Source organism: Cherax quadricarinatus, chromosome 62, assembly GCF_038502225.1.
Source record: "Cherax quadricarinatus isolate ZL_2023a chromosome 62, ASM3850222v1, whole genome shotgun sequence".
NCBI classification, from domain to species: domain Eukaryota; kingdom Metazoa; phylum Arthropoda; class Malacostraca; order Decapoda; family Parastacidae; genus Cherax; species Cherax quadricarinatus.
This window is the reverse complement of record NC_091353.1, coordinates 3,577,494-3,602,493: the sequence shown is the minus strand read 5'-3', so window position 1 is coordinate 3,602,493 and position 25,000 is coordinate 3,577,494. Positions and strand designations below refer to the sequence as shown.

Sequence of the window (25,000 nt, the reverse complement as noted above, 5' to 3'; positions counted from 1 at the left end):
GGCCAGCTGTGGTCCAGTTGTGGTCCAGTTGTGGGCCAGCTGTGGTCTAGTTGTGGGCCAGCTGTGGTCTAGTTGTGGTCCAGTTGTGGTCCAGTTGTGGGCCAGCTGTGGGCCAGCTGTGGTCCAGCTGTGGTCCAGCTGTGGGCCAGTTGGTCAACTGACTTCATTTCATTGATGTCATTATGATGTACGAACGTGTTCCAGACAAGAGTCATTCCAGGAGTGTTCCAGACAAGAGTCATTCCAGGAGTGTTCCAGACAAGAGTCATTCCAGGAGTGTTCCAGACAAGAGTCATTCCAGGAGTGTTCCAGACAAGAGTCATTCCAGGAGTGTTCCAGACAAGAGTCATTCCAGGAGTGTTCCAGACAAGAGTCATTCCAGGAGTGTTCCAGACAAGAGTCATTCCAGGAGTGTTCCAGACAAGAGTCATTCCAGGAGTGTTCCAGACAAGAGTCATTCCAGGAGTGTTCCAGACAAGAGTCATTCCAGGAGTGTTCCAGACAAGAGTCATTCCAGGAGTGTTCCAGACAAGAGTAATTCCAGGAGTGTTCCAGACAAGAGTCATTCCAGGAGTGTTCCAGACAAGAATCATTCCAGGAGTGTTCCAGACAAGAGTCATTCCAGGAGTCTTCCAGACAAGAGTCATTCCAGGAGTGTTCCAGACAAGAGTCATTCCAGGAGTGTTCCAGACAAGAGTCATTCCAGGAGTGTTCCAGACAAGAGTCATTCCAGGAGTGTTCCAGACAAGAGTCATTCCAGGAGTGTTCCAGACAAGAGTCATTCCAGGAGTCTTCCAGACAAGAGTCATTCCAGGAGTGTTCCAGACAAGAGTCATTCCAGGAGTGTTCCAGACAAGAGTCATTCCAGGAGTGTTCCAGACAAGAGTCATTCCAGGAGTGTTCCAGACAAGAGTCATTCCAGGAGTGTTCCAGACAAGAGTCATTCCAGGAGTGTTCCAGACAAGAGTCATTCCAGGAGTGTTCCAGACAAGAGTCATTCCAGGAGTGTTCCAGACAAGAGTCATTCCAGGAGTGTTCCAGACAAGAGTCATTCCAGGAGTGTTCCAGACAAGAGTCATTCCAGGAGTGTTCCAGACAAGAGTCATTCCAGGAGTGTTCCAGACAAGAGTCATTCCAGGAGTGTTCCAGACAAGAGTCATTCCAGGAGTGTTCCAGACAAGAGTCATTCCAGGAGTCTTCCAGACAAGAGTCATTCCAGGAGTGTTCCAGACAAGAGTCATTCCAGGAGTGTTCCAGACAAGAGTCATTCCAGGAATGTTCCAGACAAGAGTCATTCCAGGAGTGTTCCAGACTCGAGTCATTCCAGGAGTGTTCCAGACAAGAGTCATTCCAGGAGTGTTCCAGACAAGAGTCATTCCAGGAGTGTTCCAGACAAGAGTCATTCCAGGAGTGTTCCAGACAAGAGTCATTCCAGGAGTGTTCCAGACAAGAGTCATTCCAGGAGTGTTCCAGACAAGAGTCATTCCAGGAGTGTTCCAGACAAGAGTCATTCCAGGAGTGTTCCAGACAAGAGTCATTCCAGGAGTGTTCCAGACAAGAGTCATTCCAGGAGTGTTCCAGACAAGAGTCATTCCAGGAGTGTTCCAGACAAGAGTCATTCCAGGAGTGTTCCAGACAAGAGTCATTCCAGGAGTGTTCCAGACAAGAGTCATTCCAGGAGTGTTCCAGACAAGAGTCATTCCAGGAGTGTTCCAGACAAGAGTCATTCCAGGAGTGTTCCAGACAAGAGTCATTCCAGGAGTGTTCCAGACAAGAGTCATTCCAGGAGTGTTCCAGACAAGAGTCATTCCAGGAGTGTTCCAGACAAGAGTCATTCCAGGAGTGTTCCAGACAAGAGTCATTCCAGGAGTGTTCCAGACAAGAGTCATTCCAGGAGTGTTCCAGACAAGAGTCATTCCAGGAGTGTTCCAGACAAGAGTCATTCCAGGAGTGTTCCAGACAAGAGTCATTCCAGGAGTGTTCCAGACAAGAGTCATTCCAGGAGTGTTCCAGACAAGAGTCATTCCAGGAGTGTTCCAGACAAGAGTCATTCCAGGAGTGTTCCAGACAAGATTCATTCCAGGAGTGTTCCAGACAAGAGTCATTCCAGGAGTGTTCCAGACAAGAGTCATTCCAGGAGTGTTCCAGACAAGAGTCATTCCAGGAGTGTTCCAGACTCGAGTCATTCCAGGAGTGTTCCAGACAAGAGTCATTCCAGGAGTGTTCCAGACAAGAGTCATTCCAGGAGTGTTCCAGACAAGAGTCATTCCAGGAGTGTTCCAGACAAGAGTCATTCCAGGAGTGTTCCAGACAAGAGTCATTCCAGGAGTGTTCCAGACTCGAGTCATTCCAGGAGTGTTCCAGACAAGAGTCATTCCAGGAGTGTTCCAGACTCGAGTCATTCCAGGAGTGTTCCAGACAAGAGTCATTCCAGGAGTGTTCCAGACAAGAGTCATTCCAGGAGTGTTCCAGACTCGAGTCATTCCAGGAGTGTTCCAGACAAGAGTCATTCCAGGAGTGTTCCAGACAAGAGTCATTCCAGGAGTGTTCCAGACAAGAGTCATTCCAGGAGTGTTCCAGACAAGAGTCATTCCAGGAGTGTTCCAGACAAGAGTCATTCCAGGAGTGTTCCAGACAAGAGTCATTCCAGGAGTGTTCCAGACAAGAGTCATTCCAGGAGTGTTCCAGACTCGAGTCATTCCAGGAATAAATATTCTCAGATGAAGTGATGTTATTGAGAAAGTTACAGCCAGAGTGTAGTTGCTGTTGGCTGCCCGTCTTGTGGTATAGGTTATGACCATGTACATAACACTAAGGCCACCCACATCCCTCCTGTGTTGAATGACAGATCTCTCCAGGCGAGAGATGAGTCGTTTTTTTCTGCTCTGAATATTACCAAGAAATCGTAGATAAGTCAGTGGATGGATGGATCCAAGAAAGTGGAGCATACTCGAGGTACGAGCGCACTTGTGCCTCGTACAGAGTCTTGCAACCTCTACTATCGAGCAGATACGATATATGTGTAAGTGGTGTCAGCTTCCGGGCCGCTAGGTTATACCTGAAGACTCTTTACCTCGTTCAGTTGGAATCATCAGTGTTTTTAAGACAGCCGTTAGTGATTATGTAATAGCGTAGATCACTACTAGACCACGATAGTAACTGCACCTTCACATAGATCACTACTGGACCAGGATAGTAACTTGTACCTTCACATAGATCACTACTGGACCACGACAGTAACTGTACCTTCACATAGATCACTACTGGACCAGGATAGTAACTTGTACCTTCACATAGATCACTACTGGACCACGATAGTAACTGCACCTTCACATAGATCACTACTGGACCACGATAGTAACTGCACCTTCACATAGATCACTACTGGACCACGATAGTAACTGCACCTTCACATAGATCACTACTGGACCACGATAGTAACTGCACCTTCACATAGATCACTACTGGACCACGATAGTAACTGCACCTTCACATAGATCACTACTGGACCACGATAGTAACTGTACCTTCACATAGATCACTACTGGACCAGGATAGTAACTGTACCTTCACATAGATCGCTGCTGGACCAGGATAGTAACTGTACCTTCACATAGATCACTACTGGACCAGGATAGTAACTGTACCTTCACAGAGATAACTACTGGACCAGGATAGTAACTGTACCTTCACATAGATCACTACTGGACCAGGATAGTAACTGTACCTTCACAGAGATAACTACTGGACCAGGATAGTAACTGTACCTTCACATAGATCATTACTGGACAAGGATAGTAACTGTACCTTCGCAGAGAAAACTACTGGACCAGGATAGTAACTGTACCTTCACATAGATCATTACTGGACCAGGATAGTAACTGTACCTTCACAGAGATAACTACTGGACCAGGATAGTAACTGTACCTTCACATAGATCATTACTGGACCAGGATAGTAACTGTACCTTCACAGAGAAAACTACTGGACCAGGATAGTAACTGTACCTTCACATAGATCATTACTGGACCAGGATAGTAACTGTACCTTCACATAGATCATTACTGGACCAGGATAGTAACTGTACCTTCACAGAGATAACTACTGGACCAGGATAGTAACTGTACCTTCACAGAGATAACTAATGGACCAGGATAGTAACTGTACCTTCACAGAGATAACTAATGGACCAGGATAGTAACTGTACCTTCACATAGATCATTACTGGACCAGGATAGTAACTGTACCTTCACAGAGATAACTACTGGACCAGGATAGTAACTGTACCTTCACATAGATCATTACTGGACCAGGATAGTAACTGTACCTTCACAGAGATAACTACTGGACCAGGATAGTAACTGTACCTTCACATAGATCATTACTGGACCAGGATAGTAACTGTACCTTCACATAGATCATTACTGGACCACGATAGTAACTGCACCTTCACATAGATCACTACTGGACCAGGATAGTAACTGTACCTTCACATAGATCACTACTGGACCAGGATAGTAACTGTACCTTCACATAGATCATTACTGGACCAGGATAGTAACTGTACCTTCACCTTGGACCACGATAGTAACTGTACCTTCACATAGATCACTACTGGACCAGGATAGTAACTGTACCTTCACAGAGATCATTACTGGACCACGATAGTAACTGTACCTTCACAGAGATAACTACTGGACCAGGATAGTAACTGTACCTTCACAGAGATAACTAATGGACCAGGATAGTAACTGTACCTTCACATAGATCACTATCAGGATAGTAAGTGTACCTTCACATAGATCATTACTGGACCAGGATAGTAACTGTACCTTCACAGAGATAACTACTGGACCAGGATAGTAACTGTACCTTCACAGAGATAACTAATGGACCAGGATAGTAACTGTACCTTCACAGAGATAACTAATGGACCAGGATAGTAACTGTACCTTCACAGAGATAACTACTGGACCAGGATAGTAACTGTACCTTCACAGAGATAACTAATGGACAGGATAGTAACTGTACCTTCACAGAGATAACTACTGGACCAGGATAGTAACTGTACCTTCACAGAGATAACTAATGGACCAGGATAGTAACTGTACCTTCACAGAGATAACTAATGGACCAGGATAGTAACTGTACCTTCACAGAGATAACTACTGGACCAGGATAGTAACTGTACCTTCACATAGATCACTACTGGACCAGGATAGTAAGTGTACCTTCACAGAGATCATTTCTGGACCAGGATAGTAACTGTACCTTCACAGAGATGACTACTGGACCACGATAGTAACTGTACCTTCACAGAGATCATTACTGGACCACGATAGTAACTGTACCTTCACATAGATCATTACTGGACCAGGATAGTAACTGTACCTTCACAGAGAAAACTACTGGACCAGGATAGTAACTGTACCTTCACATAGATCATTACTGGACCAGGATAGTAACTGTACCTTCACAGAGATAACTACTGGACCAGGATAGTAACTGTACCTTCACAGAGATAACTACTGGACCAGGATAGTAACTGTACCTTCACAGAGATAACTACTGGACCAGGATAGTAACTGTACCTTCACATAGATCATTACTGGACCAGGATAGTAACAGGATAGTAACTGTACCTTCACATAGATCATTACTGGACCACGATAGTAACTGTACCTTCACAGAGATAACTACTGGACCAGGATAGTAACTGTACCTTCACAGAGATAACTACTGGACCAGGATAGTAACTGTACCTTCACATAGATCATTACTGGACCAGGATAGTAACTGTACCTTCACATAGATCATTACTGGACCACGATAGTAACTGCACCTTCACAGAGATAACTACTGGACCAGGATAGTAACTGTACCTTCACAGAGATAACTACTGGACCAGGATAGTAACTGTACCTTCACAGAGATAACTAATGGACCAGGATAGTAACTGTACCTTCACAGAGATAACTACTGGACCAGGATAGTAACTGTACCTTCACAGAGATAACTAATGGACCAGGATAGTAACTGTACCTTCACAGAGATAACTAATGGACCAGGATAGTAACTGTACCTTCACAGAGATAACTACTGGACCAGGATAGTAACTGTACCTTCACATAGATCACTACTGGACCAGGATAGTAAGTGTACCTTCACAGAGATCATTTCTGGACCAGGATAGTAACTGTACCTTCACAGAGATGACTACTGGACCACGATAGTAACTGTACCTTCACAGAGATCATTACTGGACCACGATAGTAACTGTACCTTCACATAGATCATTACTGGACCAGGATAGTAACTGTACCTTCACAGAGAAAACTACTGGACCAGGATAGTAACTGTACCTTCACATAGATCATTACTGGACCAGGATAGTAACTGTACCTTCACAGAGATAACTACTGGACCAGGATAGTAACTGTACCTTCACAGAGATAACTACTGGACCAGGATAGTAACTGTACCTTCACAGAGATAACTACTGGACCAGGATAGTAACTGTACCTTCACATAGATCATTACTGGACCAGGATAGTAACTGTACCTTCACAGAGATAACTACTGGACCAGGATAGTAACTGTACCTTCACATAGATCATTACTGGACCAGGATAGTAACTGTACCTTCACATAGATCATTACTGGACCAGGATAGTAACTGTACCTTCACAGAGATAACTACTGGACCAGGATAGTAACTGTACCTTCACAGAGATAACTACTGGACCAGGATAGTAACTGTACCTTCACAGAGATAACTAATGGACCAGGATAGTAACTGTACCTTCACAGAGATAACTAATGGACCAGGATAGTAACTGTACCTTCACATAGATCATTACTGGACCAGGATAGTAACTGTACCTTCACAGAGATAACTACTGGACCAGGATAGTAACTGTACCTTCACATAGATCATTACTGGACCAGGATAGTAACTGTACCTTCACAGAGATAACTACTGGACCAGGATAGTAACTGTACCTTCACATAGATCATTACTGGACCAGGATAGTAACTGTACCTTCACATAGATCATTACTGGACCACGATAGTAACTGCACCTTCACATAGATCACTACTGGACCAGGATAGTAACTGTACCTTCACATAGATCACTACTGGACCAGGATAGTAACTGTACCTTCACATAGATCATTACTGGACCAGGATAGTAACTGTACCTTCACAGAGATCATTACTGGACCACGATAGTAACTGTACCTTCACATAGATCACTACTGGACCAGGATAGTAACTGTACCTTCACAGAGATCATTACTGGACCACGATAGTAACTGTACCTTCACAGAGATAACTACTGGACCAGGATAGTAACTGTACCTTCACAGAGATAACTACTGGACCAGGATAGTAACTGTACCTTCACATAGATCACTACTGGACCAGGATAGTAAGTGTACCTTCACAGAGATCATTACTGGACCAGGATAGTAACTGTACCTTCACAGAGATGACTACTGGACCACGATAGTAACTGTACCTTCACAGAGATCATTACTGGACCAGGATAGTAACTGTACCTTCACAGAGATCATTACTGGACCAGGATAGTAACTGTACCTTCAAATAGATCATTACTGGACCACGATAGTAACTGTACCTTCACAGAGATCATTACTGGACCAGGATAGTAACTGTACCTTCACATAGATCATTACTGGACCACGATAGTAACTGTACCTTCACATAGATCATTACTGGACCAGGATAGTAACTGTACCTTCACAGAGATCATTACTGGACCACGATAGTAACTGTACCTTCACATAGATCATTACTGGACCACGATAGTAACTGTACCTTCACATAGATCATTACTGGACCAGGATAGTAACTGTACCTTCACATAGATCATTACTGGACCACGATAGTAACTGTACCTTCACATAGATCATTACTGGACCAGGATAGTAACTGTACCTTCACAGAGATAACTACTGGACCAGGATAGTAACTGTACCTTCACAGAGATAACTAATGGACCAGGATAGTAACTGTACCTTCACAGAGATAACTAATGGACCAGGATAGTAACTGTACCTTCACAGAGATAACTACTGGACCAGGATAGTAACTGTACCTTCACAGAGATAACTAATGGACCAGGATAGTAACTGTACCTTCACAGAGATAACTACTGGACCAGGATAGTAACTGTACCTTCACAGAGATAACTAATGGACCAGGATAGTAACTGTACCTTCACAGAGATAACTAATGGACCAGGATAGTAACTGTACCTTCACAGAGATAACTACTGGACCAGGATAGTAACTGTACCTTCACATAGATCACTACTGGACCAGGATAGTAAGTGTACCTTCACAGAGATCATTTCTGGACCAGGATAGTAACTGTACCTTCACAGAGATGACTACTGGACCACGATAGTAACTGTACCTTCACAGAGATCATTACTGGACCACGATAGTAACTGTACCTTCACATAGATCATTACTGGACCAGGATAGTAACTGTACCTTCACAGAGAAAACTACTGGACCAGGATAGTAACTGTACCTTCACATAGATCATTACTGGACCAGGATAGTAACTGTACCTTCACAGAGATAACTACTGGACCAGGATAGTAACTGTACCTTCACAGAGATAACTACTGGACCAGGATAGTAACTGTACCTTCACAGAGATAACTACTGGACCAGGATAGTAACTGTACCTTCACATAGATCATTACTGGACCAGGATAGTAACTGTACCTTCACAGAGATAACTACTGGACCAGGATAGTAACTGTACCTTCACATAGATCATTACTGGACCAGGATAGTAACTGTACCTTCACATAGATCATTACTGGACCACGATAGTAACTGCACCTTCACATAGATCACTACTGGACCAGGATAGTAACTGTACCTTCACATAGATCATTACTGGACCAGGATAGTAACTGTACCTTCACAGAGATCATTACTGGACCACGATAGTAACTGTACCTTCACATAGATAACTACTGGACCAGGATAGTAACTGTACCTTCACAGAGATAACTACTGGACCAGAATAGTAAGTGTACCTTCACAGAGATCATTACTGGACCAGGATAGTAACTGTACCTTCACAGAGATGACTACTGGACCACGATAGTAACTGTACCTTCACAGAGATCATTACTGGACCAGGATAGTAACTGTACCTTCACAGAAATCATTACTGGACCAGGATAGTAACTGTACCTTCAAATAGATCATTACTGGACCAGGATAGTAACTGTACCTTCACAGAGATCATTACTGGACCACGATAGTAACTGTACCTTCACAGAGATCATTACTGGACCAGGATAGTAACTGTACCTTCAAATAGATCATTACTGGACCACGATAGTAACTGTACCTTCACAGAGATCATTACTGGACCAGGATAGTAACTGTACCTTCACATAGATCATTACTGGACCACGATAGTAACTGCACCTTCACAGAGATAACTACTGGACCAGGATAGTAACTGTACCTTCACATAGATCATTACTGGACCAGGATAGTAACTGTACCTTCACAGAGATAACTACTGGACCAGGATAGTAACTGTACCTTCACATAGATCATTACTGGACCAGGATAGTAACTGTACCTTCACAGAGATAACTACTGGACCAGGATAGTAACTGTACCTTCAAATAGATCATTACTGGACCACGATAGTAACTGTACCTTCACAGAGATCATTACTGGACCAGGATAGTAACTGTACCTTCACAGAGATAACTACTGGACCAGGATAGTAACTGTACCTTCACATAGATCATTACTGGACCAGGATAGTAACTGTACCTTCACAGAGATAACTACTGGACCAGGATAGTAACTGTACCTTCACAGAGATAACTACTGGACCAGGATAGTAACTGTACCTTCACAGAGATAACTACTGGACCAGTATAGTAACTGTACCTTCACATAGATCATTAAAGGACCAGGATAGTAACTGTACCTTCACAGAGATCACTACTGGACCAGGATAGTAACTGTACCTTCACAAAGATAACTACTGGACCAGGATAGTAACTGTACCTTCACATAGATCATTACTGGACCAGGATAGTAACTGTACCTTCACATAGATCATTACTGGACCACGATAGTAACTGCACCTTCACATAGATCACTACTGGACCAGGATAGTAACTGTACCTTCACATAGATCACTACTGGACCAGGATAGTAACTGTACCTTCACATAGATCATTACTGGACCAGGATAGTAACTGTACCTTCCCAGAGATCATTACTGGACCACGGTAGTAACTGTACCTTCACATAGATCACTACTGGACCAGGATAGTAACTGTACCTTCCCAGAGATCATTACTGGACCACGATAGTAACTGTACCTTCACAGAGATAACTACTGGACCAGGATAGTAACTGTACCTTCACATAGATCATTACTGGACCACGATAGTAACTGTACCTTCACATAGATCATTACTGGACCACGATAGTAACTGTACCTTCACATAGATCATTACTGGACCAGGATAGTAACTGTACCTTCACAGAGATAACTACTGGACCACGATAGTAACTGTACCTTCACATAGATCATTACTGGACCAGGATAGTAACTGTACCTTCACATAGATCATTACTGGACCACGATAGTAACTGTACCTTCACATAGATCATTACTGGACCAGGATAGTAACTGTACCTTCACAGAGATAACTACTGGACCACGATAGTAACTGTACCTTCACATAGATCATTACTGGACCAGGATAGTAACTGTACCTTCACAGAGATAACTACTGGACCAGGATAGTAACTGTACCTTCACATAGATCACTACTGGACCAGGATAGTAAGTGTACCTTCACAGAGATCATTACTGGACCAGGATAGTAACTGTACCTTCACAGAGATGACTACTGGACCACGATAGTAACTGTGCCTTCACATAGATCATTACTGGACCAGGATAGTAACTGTACCTTCACAGAGATAACTACTGGACCAGGATAGTAACTGTACCTTCACATAGATCATTACTGGACCAGGATAGTAACTGTACCTTCACAGAGATAACTACTGGACCAGGATAGTAACTGTACCTTCACATAGATCATTACTGGACCAGGATAGTAACTGTACCTTCACATAGATCATTACTGGACCACGATAGTAACTGCACCTTCACATAGATCACTACTGGACCAGGATAGTAACTGTACCTTCACATAGATCACTACTGGACCAGGATAGTAACTGTACCTTCACATAGATCATTACTGGACCAGGATAGTAACTGTACCTTCACAGAGATAACTACTGGACCACGATAGTAACTGTACCTTCACAGAGATAACTACTGGACCAGGATAGTAACTGTACCTTCACAGAGATAACTACTGGACCACGATAGTAACTGTACCTTCACATAGATCATTACTGGACCACGATAGTAACTATACCTTCACATAGATCACTACTGGACCAGGATAGTAACTGTACCTTCACAGAGATAACTACTGGACCACGATAGTAACTGTACCTTCACAGAGATAACTACTGGACCAGGATAGTAACTGTACCTTCACAGAGATAACTACTGGACCAGGATAGTAACTGTACCTTCACATAGATCACTACTGGACCAGGATAGTAAGTGTACCTTCACAGAGATCATTACTGGACCAGGATAGTAACTGTACCTTCACAGAGATGACTACTGGACCACGATAGTAACTGTACCTTCACAGAGATCATTACTGGACCAGGATAGTAACTGTACCTTCACAGAGATAACTACTGGACCAGGATAGTAACTGTACCTTCACAGAGATCATTACTGGACCAGGATAGTAACTGTACCTTCAAATAGATCATTACTGGACCACGATAGTAACTGTACCTTCACAGAGATCATTACTGGACCAGGATAGTAACTGTACCTTCACAGAGATCATTACTGGACCACGAAAGTAACTGTACCTTTACAGAGATCATTACTGGACCACGATAGTAACTGTACCTTCACAGAGATCATTACTGGACCAGGATAGTAACTGTACCTTCAAATAGATCATTACTGGACCACGATAGTAACTGTACCTTCACAGAGATCATTACTGGACCACGATAGTAACTGTACCTTCACAGAGATCATTACTGGACCACGATAGTAACTGTACCTTCACAGAGATCATTACTGGACCAGGATAGTAACTGTACCTTCGCAGAGATAACTACTGGACCAGGATAGTAACTGTACCTTCACATAGATCATTACTGGACCACGATAGTAACTGTACCTTCACAGAGATCATTACTGGACCAGGATAGTAACTGTACCTTCACATAGATCATTACTGGACCACGATAGTAACTGTACCTTCACATAGATCATTACTGGACCACGATAGTAACTGTACCTTCACAGAGATAACTACTGGTCCAGGATAGTAACTGTACCTTCACATAGATCATTACTGGACCAGGATAGTAACTGTACCTTCACATAGATCATTACTGGACCAGGATAGTAACTGTACCTTCACAGAGATCATTACTGGACCAGGATAGTAACTGTACCTTCACAGAGATGACTACTGGACCAGGAAAGTTTACTACTGAACCAGGATAGTAACTGTACCTCCAGATAGTTCACCACTGGACCAGGATAGTAACTGTACCTCCACATAGATCACTACTGGACCGGGACAGTAACTGTACCTCCACATAGATCACTACTGGACCAGGGTAGTTCACTACTGGACCAGTATAGATAAATACTGGACCAGGATATTTCACTACTGGACCAGGATAGATCACTACTGGACCAGGATAGATCACTACTGGACCAGGATATTTTACTACTGGACCAGGACAGATTACTACTGGACCAGGATAGATCACTACTGAACCAGAGTAGTTCACTACTGGACCAGGATAGTTCACTAGTGGAAGAGGATAATTGAGTACTGGCCCAGGATAGTTCACTAATGGACCAGGATAGTTCACTACTGGACCAGGATAGTTCACTAATGGAAAAGGATAGTTCACTACCGGACCAGGATAGTTCACAATTGGACCAGGATAGTTCACTACTGGACCAGGATAGTTCACTAGTGCAAGAGGATAATTGAGTACTGGACCATGGTAGTTCACTAATGGACAAGGATAGTTCACTACTGAACCAGGATAGTTCACTACTGAACCAGGATAGTTCACTACTGGACCAGGATAGATCACTACTGAACCAGAATAGTTCACTACTCGACCAGGATAGTTCACTACTGGACCAGGATAGATCACTACTGGACCAGGATAGTTCACTACTGGACCATAATAGTTCACTACTGGACCATAATAGTTTACTACTGCACCAGGATAGTTTACTACTGGACCAGGATAGTTTACTATTGGACCAGAATAGTTTACTATTGAACCAGGATAGTTTACTATTGGACCAGGATAGTTCACTAGTGAACCAGGATAGTTCACTACTGGACCAGGATAGTTCACTAGTGGAAGAGGATAACTGAGTACTGAACCAGGATAGTTCACTAATGGACCAGGATAGTTTACTATTGAACAAGGATAGTTTACTATTGGACCAGGATAGTTTACTATTGAACCAGGATAGTTCACTACTATACCAGGATAGATCACTACTGAACCAGGATAGTTCACTACTCGACCAGGATAGTTCACTACTGGACCAGGATAGATCACTACTGGACCAGGAGAGTTCACTACTGGACCAGGATAGTTCATTACTGGACCAGGATAGATCACTACTGGACAAGGATAGTTCACTGCTCGACCAGAATAGTTCACTACTCGACCAGGATAATTCACTACTCAACTAGGATAGTTCACTACTGGACCAGGATATTTCACTACTGGACCAGGATAAATCACTACTGGACCATAATAGTTCACTACTGGACCATAATAGTTTATTACTGCACCAGGATAGTTTACTACTGGACGAAGATAGTTTACTATTGGACCAGGATAGTTTACTACTAGAGCAGGATAGTTTACTACTGGACCAGCATAGTTTACTACTGGACCAGGATAGTTTACTACTGGACCAGGATAGTTTACTACTGGACCATAATAGTTTACTACTGGACCATAATAGTTTACTTCTGGACCATAATAGTTTACTACTGGACCATAATAGTTTACTTCTGGACCATAATAGTTTACTACTGGACCATAATAGTTTACTACTGGACCATAATAGTTTACTACTGGACCAGGATAGTTTACTACTGGACCATAATAGGTTACTACTGGACCAGGATAGTTTACTACTGGACCATAATAGTTCACTACTGGACCAGGATAGTTTACTACTGGACCATAATAGTTTACTACTTGACGATAATAGTTCACTACTGGACCAGGATAGTTTACTACTGGACGATAATAGTTTACTACTGGACCATAATAGTTCACTACTGAACCAGGATAGTTTACTACTGGACGATAATAGTTTACTACTGGGTGGAGTGAGGAGACAGAGGTGTGAGTTAGAGGTTAACAAAGTTACTTATGTTAAACACAGCAAGAACCTTAACAGTGTACTACTGGACCATAATAGTTTACTACTGGACCATAATAGTTTACTACTGGACCATAATAGTTCACTACTGGACCAGGATAGTTTACTACTGGACCATAATAGGTTACTACTGGACCAGGATAGTTTACTACTGGACCATAATAGTTTACTACTGGACCAGGATAGTTTACTACTGGACCATAATAGTTTACTACTGGACCATAATAGTTTACTACTGGACCAGGATAGTTTACTACTGGACCATAATAGTTCACTACTGGACCAGGATAGTTTACTACTGGACCATAATAGTTTACTACTGGGTGGAGTGAGGAGACAGAGGTGTGAGTTAGAGGTTAACAAAGTTACTTATGTTAAACACAGCAAGAACCATAACAGTGTACTACTGGACCATAATAGTTTACTACTGGACCATAAGAGTTTACTACTGGACCATAATAGTTTACTACTGGACCATAATAGTTTATGGTGGAGTGAGGAGACAGAGGTGTGAGTTAGAGGTTAACAAAGTTACTTATGTTAAACACAGCAAGAAGGTCGTCACGCGTCTCTGTTTAACATGTTAGTTGACGTCACCAATGTTTATACTATCATGTTAATATATATGCTGAAGCTAAAGTGAGTCCACATTATCTATCACCAAGTTGATGGAGTCCACATTATCTATCACCAAGTTGATGGAGTCCACATTATCTATCAGCAAGTTGATAGAGACCACATTATCTATCAGCAAGTTGATGGAGTCCACATTATCTATCAGCAAGTTGATGGAGTCCAATCTATCTATCACCAAGTTGATGGAGTCCACATTATCTATCACCAAGTTGATGGAGTCCACATTATCTATCACCAAGTGGATGGAGTCCACATTATCTATCACCAAGTTGATGGAGTCCACATTATCTATCACCAAGTGGATGGAGTCCACATTATCTATCACCAAGTGGATGGAGTCCACATTATCTATCACCAAGTGGATGGAGTCCACATTATCTATCACCAAGTTGATGGAGTCCACATTATCTATCAGCAAGTTGATGGAGTCCAATCTATCTATCACCAAGTTGATGGAGTCCACATTATCTATCACCAAGTGGATGGAGTCCACATTATCTATCACCAAGTGGATGGAGTCCACATTATCTATCACCAAGTGGATGGAGTCCACATTATCTATCACCAAGTTGATGGAGTCCACATTATCTATCAGCAAGTTGATGGAGTCCAATCTATCTATCACCAAGTTGATGGAGTCCACATTATCTATCACCAAGTGGATGGAGTCCACATTATCTATCACCAAGTGGATGGAGTCCACATTATCTATCACCAAGTGGATGGAGTCCACATTATCTATCACCAAGTTGATGGAGTCCACATTATCTATCAGCAAGTTGATGGAGTCCAATCTATCTATCACCAAGTTGATGGAGTCCACATTATCTATCACCAAGTTGATGGAGTCCACATTATCTATCACCAAGTGGATGGAGTCCACATTATCTATCAGCAAGTTGATGGAGTCCACATTATCTATCAGCAAGTTGATGGAGTCCACATTATCTATCAGCAAGTTGATGGAGTCCACATTATCTATTAACAAGTTGATGGAGTCCACATTATCTATCAACAAGTTGATGGAGTCCACATTATCTATTAACAAGTTGATGGAGTCCACATTATCTATTAACAAGTTGATGGAGTCCACATTATCTATTAACAAGTTGATGGAGTCCACATTATCTATTAACAAGTTGATGGAGTCCACATTATCTATTAACAAGTTGATGGAGTCCACATTATCTATTAACAAGTTGATGGAGTCCACATTATCTATCACCAAGTGGATGGATTCCACATTATCTATCAACAAGTTGATGGAGTCCACATTATCTATTAACAAGTTGATGGAGTCCACATTATCTATCAACAAGTTGATGGAGTCCACATTATCTATCAGCAAGTTGATGGAGTCCAATCTATCTATCACCAAGTTGATGGAGTCCACATTATCTATCACCAAGTGGATGGAGTCCACATTATCTATCACCAAGTGGATGGAGTCCACATTATCTATCACCAAGTGGATGGAGTCCACATTATCTATCACCAAGTGGATGGATTCCACATTATCTATTAACAAGTTGATGGAGTCCACATTATCTATCAACAAGTTGATGGAGTCCACATTATCTATCAGCAAGTTGATGGAGTCCACATTATCTATCAGCAAGTTGATGGAGTCCAATCTATCTATCACCAAGTTGATGGAGTCCACATTATCTATCACCAAGTTGATGGAGTCCACATTATCTATCACCAAGTGGATGGAGTCCACATTATCTATCACCAAGTTGATGGAGTCCACATTATCTATCAGCAAGTTGATGGAGTCCACATTATCTATCAGCAAGTTGATGGAGTCCACATTATCTATTAACAAGTTGATGGAGTCCACATTATCTATCAACAAGTTGATGGAGTCCACATTATCTATTAACAAGTTGATGGAGTCCACGTTATCTATTAACAAGTTGATGGAGTCCACATTATCTATTAACAAGTTGATGGAGTCCACATTATCTATTAACAAGTTGATGGAGTCCACATTATCTATCACCAAGTGGATGGATTCCACATTATCTATCACCAAGTGGATGGATTCCACATTATCTATCAGCAAGTTGATGGAGTCCACATTATCTATTAACAAGTTGATGGAGTCCACATTATCTATTAACAAGTTGATGGAGTCCACATTATCTATCACCAAGTTGATGGAGTCCACATTATCTATCAGCAAGTTGATGGAGTCCACATTATCTATCATCAAGTTGATGGAGTCCACATTATCTATCAGCAAGTTGATGGAGTCCACATTATCTATCACCAAGTTGATGGAGTACTCATTATCTATCAGCAAGTTGATGGAGTCCACATTATCTATCAGCAAGTTGATGGAGTACTCATTATCTATCAGCAAGTTGATGGAGTCCACATTATCTATCAGCAAGTTGATGGAGTACTCATTATCTATCACCAAGTTGATGGAGTACTCATTATCTATCAGCAAGTTGATGGAGTCCACATTATCTCTCACCAAGTTGATGGAGTACTCATTATCTATCAGCAAGTTGATGGAGTCCACATTATCTATCAGCAAGTTGATGGAGTCCACATTATCTATCAGCAAGTTGATGGAGTCCAATCTATCTATCAGCAAGTTGATGGAGTCAACATTATCTATCAGCAAGTTGATGGAGTCCACATTATCTATCAGCAAGTTGATGGAGTCCAATCTATCTATCAGCAAGTTGATGGAGTCCACATTATCTATCAGCAAGTTGATGGAGTCCAATCTATCTATCAGCAAGTTGATGGAGTCCACATTATCTATCAGCAAGTTGATGGAGTCCACATTATCTATCAGCAAGTTGATGGAGTCCAATCTATCTATCAGCAAGTTGATGGAGTCCACATTATCTATCAGCAAGTTGATGGAGTCCACATTATCTATCAGCAAGTTGATGGAGTCCAAATTATCTATCAGCAAGTTGATGGAGTCCACATTATCTATCAGCAAGTTGATGGAGTCCACATTATCTATCAGCAAGTTGATGGAGTCCACATTATCTCTCACAAAGTTGATGGAGTACTCATTATCTATCAGCAATTTGACGGAGTCCACATTATCTATCAGCAAGTTGATGGAGTCCACATTATCTATCAGCAAGTTGATGGAGTCCACATTATCTATCACCAAGTGGATGGAGTCCACATTATCTATCAGCAAGTTGATGGAGTCCACATTATCTATCAGCAAGTTGATGGAGTCCACATTATCTATCAGCAAGTTGATGGAGTCAGCAAGTTGATGGACAAATTATCTATCAGCAAGTTGATGGAGTCCACATTATCTATCAGCAAGTTGATGGAGTCCACATTATCTATCAGCAAGTTGATGGAGTCCACATTATCTCTCACAAGTTGATGGAGTCCACATTATCTATCAGCAAGTTGATGGAGTCCACATTATCTATCAGCAAGTTGATGGAGTCCACATTATCTATCAGCAAGTTGATGGAGTCCACATTATCTATCAGCAAGTTGATGGAGTCCACATTATCTATCAGCAAGTTGATGGAGTCCACATTATCTATCAGCAAGTTGATGGAGTCCACATTATCTATCAGCAAGTTGATGGAGTCCACATTATCTATCAGCAAGTTGATGGAGTCCACATTATCTATCAGCAAGTTGATGGAGTCCACATTATCTATCAGCAAGTTGATGGAGTCCACATTATCTATCAGCAAGTTGATGGAGTCCACATTATCTATCAGCAAGTTGATGGAGTCCACATTATCTATCAGCAAGTTGATGGAGTCCACATTATCTATCAGCAAGTTGATGGAGTCCACATTATCTATCAGCAAGTTGATGGAGTCCACATTATCTATCAGCAAGTTGATGGAGTCCACATTATCTATCAGCAAGTTGATGGAGTCCACATTATCTATCAGCAAGTTGATGGAGTCCACATTATCTATCAGCAAGTTGATGGAGTCCACATTATCTATCAGCAAGTTGATGGAGTCCACATTATCTATCAGCAAGTTGATGGAGTCCACATTATCTATCAGCAAGTTGATGGAGTCCACATTATCTATCAGCAAGTTGATGGAGTCCACATTATCTATCAGCAAGTTGATGGAGTCCACATTATCTATCAGCAAGTTGATGGAGTCCACATTATCTATCAGCAAGTTGATGGAGTCCACATTATCTATCAGCAAGTTGATGGAGTCCACATTATCTATCAGCAAGTTGATGGAGTCCACATTATCTATCAGCAAGTTGATGGAGTCCACATTATCTATCAGCAAGTTGATGGAGTCCACATTATCTATCAGCAAGTTGATGGAGTCCACATTATCTATCAGCAAGTTGATGGAGTCCACATTATCTATCAGCAAGTTGATGGAGTCCACATTATCTATCAGCAAGTTGATGGAGTCCACATTATCTATCAGCAAGTTGATGGAGTCCACATTATCTATCAGCAAGTTGATGGAGTCCACATTATCTATCAGCAAGTTGACGGAGTCTTCGTGTTTGCACTCAGATGTTATACATTGCCCAGGCTAGTACACAGGTACTAGTACACAGGTACTAGTACACAGGTACTAGTACACAGGTACTAGTACACAGGTACTAGTACACAGGTACTAGTACACAGGTACTAGTACACAGGTACTAGTACACAGGTACTAGTACACAGGTACTAGTACACATGTATTAGTACCTAGGTACGAGAGTACATACATAACGTGAAGAGCATCATTGCCGTGTAATTAAGGAATGTAACATCACTGAGGTGAGTACGTACTCGTTTATTAAAGTACACGACCCCGCCTCTTTGATCATGAGTTGTACTCAGTAGATATGCCAAAGTTCTCCGTCTCTCTCTCTCTCTCTCTCTCTCTCTCTCTCTCTCTCTCTCTCTCTCTCTCTCTCTCTCTCTGTCTCCTATCATTGTGATTCAAGCCATGATCTTCCTCTCCTGCTCTCACCAACACTCCCACCCACCCTGCTACCCACCCACCCACCCTGCTACCCACCCACCCACCCTGTTACCCACCCACCCACCCTGCTACCCACCCACCCACCCTGCTAAAGGTTACCCACCCACCCACCCTGCTACCAACCCACCCACCCTGCTACCCACCCACCCACCCTGCTTAAGGTTACCCACCCACCCACGCTGCTACCAACCCACCCACCCTGCCACCTACCCACCCACCCTGCTACAGCTACCCACCTAGCCACTCAGCCAGCAGCAGTTTAATACCCTCAACAGCACCACTGCTTCACTGTTGCCTGGCGACAAAAACAGAAAAGGAGCAGCAGCAGCAGCAGGAGGAGGAGGAGAAGGAGGAGGAGGAGGAGGAGGAGGAGGAGGAGGAGGAGAAGGAGGAGGAGGAGGAGGAGGAGGAGAAGGAGGAGGAGGAGGAGAAGGAGGAGGAGGAGGAGAAGGAGGAGGAGGTTAATCAGATTACCAGTCAGATGTTTCTGATTAAGTTGTGGCGGCCGGAAGTGATGGAATTTACTCGTTGGTTCCTTTATGTTGGTGAGTCAAGACAAAGTCAAGACAAAGTCAAGACAAAGTCAAGACAAAGGAGAAAACAATACACAGTATTATCAAGACAACAGACTGTATTATCAAGACAACAGACTGTATTATCAAGACAACAGACTGCATTATCAAGACAACAGACTGTATTATCAAGACAACAGACTGTATTATCAAGACAACAGACTGCATTATCAAGACAACAGACTGCATTATCAAGACAACAGACTGCATTATCAAGACAACAGACTGCATTATCAAGACAACAGACTGCATTATCAAGACAACAGACTGCATTATCAAGACAACAGACTGCATTATCAAGACAACAGACTGCATTATCAAGACAACAAACTGCATTATCAAGACAACAGACTGCATTATCAAGACAACAGACTGTATTATCAAGACAACAGACTGTATTATCAAGACAACAGACTGTATTATCAAGACAACAGACTGCATTATCAAGACAACAGACTGCATTATCAAGACAACAGACTGCATTATCAAGACAACAGACTGTGTTATCAAGACAACGGACCGCATTATCAAGACAACAGACTGCATTATCAAGACAACAGACTGCATTATCAAGACAACAGACTGCATTATCAAGAAAACAGACTGCATTATCAAGACAACAGACTGCATTATCAAGACAACAGACTGCATTATCAAGGAAACAGACTGCATTATCAAGACAACAGACTGCATTATCAAGACAACAGACTGCATTATCAAGACAACAGACTGCATTATCAAGAAAACAGACTGCATTATCAAGACAACAGACTGCATTATCAAGAAAACAGACTGCATTATCAAGACAACAGACTGCATTATCAAGAAAACAGACTGCATTATCAAGACAACAGACTGCATTATCAAGACAACAGACTGCATTATCAAGACAACAGACTGTGTTATCAAGACAACAGACTGCATTATCAAGACAACAGACTGCATTATCAAGACAACAGACTGCATTATCAAGACAACAGACTGTATTATCAAGTCAACAGACTGTATTATCAAGACAACAGACTGCATTATCAAGACAACAGACTGCATTATCAAGACAACAGACTGCATTATCAAGACAACAGACTGCATTATCAAGACAACAGACTGCATTATCAAGACAACAGACTGCATTATCAAGACAACAGACTGTATTATCAAGTCAACAGACTGTATTATCAAGACAACAGACTGCATTATCAAGACAACAGACTGCATTATCAAAACAACAGACTGTATTATCAAGACAATAGACTGCATTATCAAGACAACAGACTGTATTATCAAGACAACAGACTGTGTTATCAAGACAACAGACCGCATTATCAAGACAACAGACTGTATTATCAAGACAACAGACTGCATTATCAAGACAACAGACTGCATTATCAAGACAACAGACTGCATTATCAAGACAACAGACTGTGTTATCAAGACAACAGACCGCATTATCAAGACAACAGACTGTATTATCAAGACAACAGACTGCATTATCAAGACAACAGACTGTGTTATCAAGACAACAGACCACATTATCAAGACAACAGACTGTATTATCAAGACAACAGACTGCATTATCAAGACAACAGACTGCATTATCAAGACAACAGACTGCATTATCAAGACAACAGACTGTGTTATCAAGACAACAGACCGCATTATCAAGACAACAGACTGCATTATCAAGACAACAGACTGCATTATCAAGACAACAGACTGCATTATCAAGACAACAGACTGCATTATCAAGACAACAGACTGCATTATCAAGACAACAGACTGCATTATCAAGACAACACTTCGAAATTTAATAAAAAAGTTCACAGTAACAAGAAAAAGTGCGTAGTATCGAGTGAAGGTTCGTAATATCGAGATGAATTGTTCACTCAGTCTCACGAACTATTGTGACGAGTGATAAGGAGAGAGAGAGAGAGAGAGAGAGAGAGAGAGAGAGAGAGAGAGAGAGAGAGAGAGAGAGAGAGAGAGAGAGAGAGAGAGAGAGAGAGAGAGAGAGAGAGAGAGAGAGAGAGAGTGAGAGAGAGAGAGAGAGAGATAGAGAGAGTGAGAGAGCAGCCACTGTTCATGCAGTAATGAACACTTTCTCACATTATTTGTTGAAAAAGTTAATACGTACTCTGAGAAAAAGAGGTCCCAGAAGTGCTTATCGCTTGAGGAAAGCTAGATCAGCTGTCAGCCAGGTCAGCTGTCAGCCATGTCAGCTGTCAGCCACGTCAGCTGTCAGCCACGTCAGCTGTCAGTCACGTCAGCTGTCAGCCACGTCAGCTGTCAGCCACGTCAGCTGTCAGCCACGTCAGCTGTCAGTCACGTCAGCTGTCAGCCACGTCAGCTGTCAGCCACGTCAGCTGTCAGCCACGTCAGGTGTCAGCCACGTCAGCTGTCAGCCACGTCATCTGTCAGCCACATCAGCTGTCAGCCACGTTAGCTGTCAGCCAAGTCAGCTGTCATCTACGACAGCTGTCAGCCACGTCAGTTGTCAGCCACGTCAGTTGTCAGCCAAGTCAGCTGTCAGCCACGTCAGCTGTCAGTCAGGTTCCAGTCTTTTCAGTCTTCTTGATAAACATTCATTGAAGTATTAAGACGAAGACATAATTTTTGGGATGTAACATCAGACTGGAAGACTTCCTATTACAACCCACGAGTCCCAATGGCCTGTTATCCTGGGTGTAAAGGGAGCAAAATAAACACAACAGAAAAACCTTTGGCTTATATTAACCTTCACCAATTAGAACAGAAGTATGTACACTATATGCACTATGTACAGTGAGAGGTATTAGTGCACTCCACGGTAAGCAAGGCAGAATAGAAGCCACTAGAGAGCAGACCGTGCTTCAACCAGCTCTAGAATGGGAATGACAAGGGCAGACAGGAGAGTGGTACCCACATAACCTCTGCTATTGCCAAAACCATCTTATTGGCTAGAACCTGGTCACTAGTTGAACGACGGGGCCCCATCATCAACTCTTAGCAACCTGGTTCGCTGGTTGGGGGAGATAGCCTGTAAATGAAGGTGTGTACATGCGCCGAATAAAGGTTACGTACTCTTTGCATGCCACACTGCCCATCTTCAAACTGTGAGTGCACATCACTCTGGAGACTTTCTCCAAATGGCTCCGATTTCAGCAATGGGTACACACCTCTCTACTCTACAGTTCTAGAGTTGGTACCTCCATATATATGTATGTACATACCATATATATATCTTTGTTAAAAAGTAAATTAATATAACAGGTTTAACAGTATATTAAAGGTTCTGAAGATGACTTTACCTTTGATGAAATCGACCGCTTGTTCGAGACCGTAGGAGTCCTTGTCACAGTCGTCCAGGATTGATGCTCCCAGTTTGACACCAGCTGGGAAGTCACTCATGTTGTTGTTGATGTAGTCTATTGTGTACAGCATGATCTCCAGGGCCTGTACGCCACCTGTGTGAGGAGATTATCAGAGATCAGTGAGAGTGCTAGGTGTTGGCGCAGGTGCTAGTCCAGGTGCTAGATATTCTGTAGGTAATCTGACACAATCATTTGTTGGCACACACTCTCTCTCACACACACTCTCGCAGTCTCTCTCTCTCTCTCTTACACACACACACGCACACACACACACATACACACACACACACACACACACACACACACACTCACTCAGACTCACACACCCTCACTCACACTCACAAACACACACACACACATAAACACACACACATACAAACACAAACACACACACATGCAAACACACACACACACATACAAACACACCCACACATACAAACACACACACACACATACAAACACACACACGTGCCACAAACATTATTCTTCACAAACAAATAAGGAAAATAAAGTTTCCCTGCTTTATTCAGCCAAACCTGGAGGAGCTGAAATATACCCACCACCAGCCATGAAATTCCTCGCCAGAGTGCAGGAACTCAAGAGCCAGAAGGGAAGTTCCCTGCCAGGGTAAAGGAACTGTATTCCCCGAGGGGAACTTCCCTTCCAGTACAGGATGAAAAGAATAAATTTAATAGACATTCCTTACCACAGGGAATAATATGTATATATAAATATATATATATATATATATATATATATATATTTATATATATATATATATATATATATATTTATTTGTATATATATTTATATATATTTATATATATAGTTGTAGCTACACTGAGAGTAAAAGGTAGATGGGATACAAGGAGAATAGAAACATCTG

General features: G+C 42.3%; 1 protein-coding gene across 1 annotated transcript in view; it reads right to left on the bottom strand.

Moving 5' to 3' along the window:
• Positions 1–24,684, bottom strand: part of LOC138854525 (metabotropic glutamate receptor 3-like) — a gene marked incomplete at its 3' end in the record, with an annotated part of 340,673 nt that extends 315,989 nt beyond the window's left edge. The window contains exons 1-2 of the mRNA XM_070098299.1: positions 24,651–24,684; positions 24,052–24,207 (exon numbers count right to left, since the gene is read on the bottom strand). Coding sequence (XP_069954400.1) covers positions 24,052–24,207; positions 24,651–24,684 — 190 coding nt within the window. The remainder of the gene's footprint in view (positions 1–24,051; positions 24,208–24,650) is intronic.
• Between the last annotated feature and the right edge of the window lie 316 nt (positions 24,685–25,000).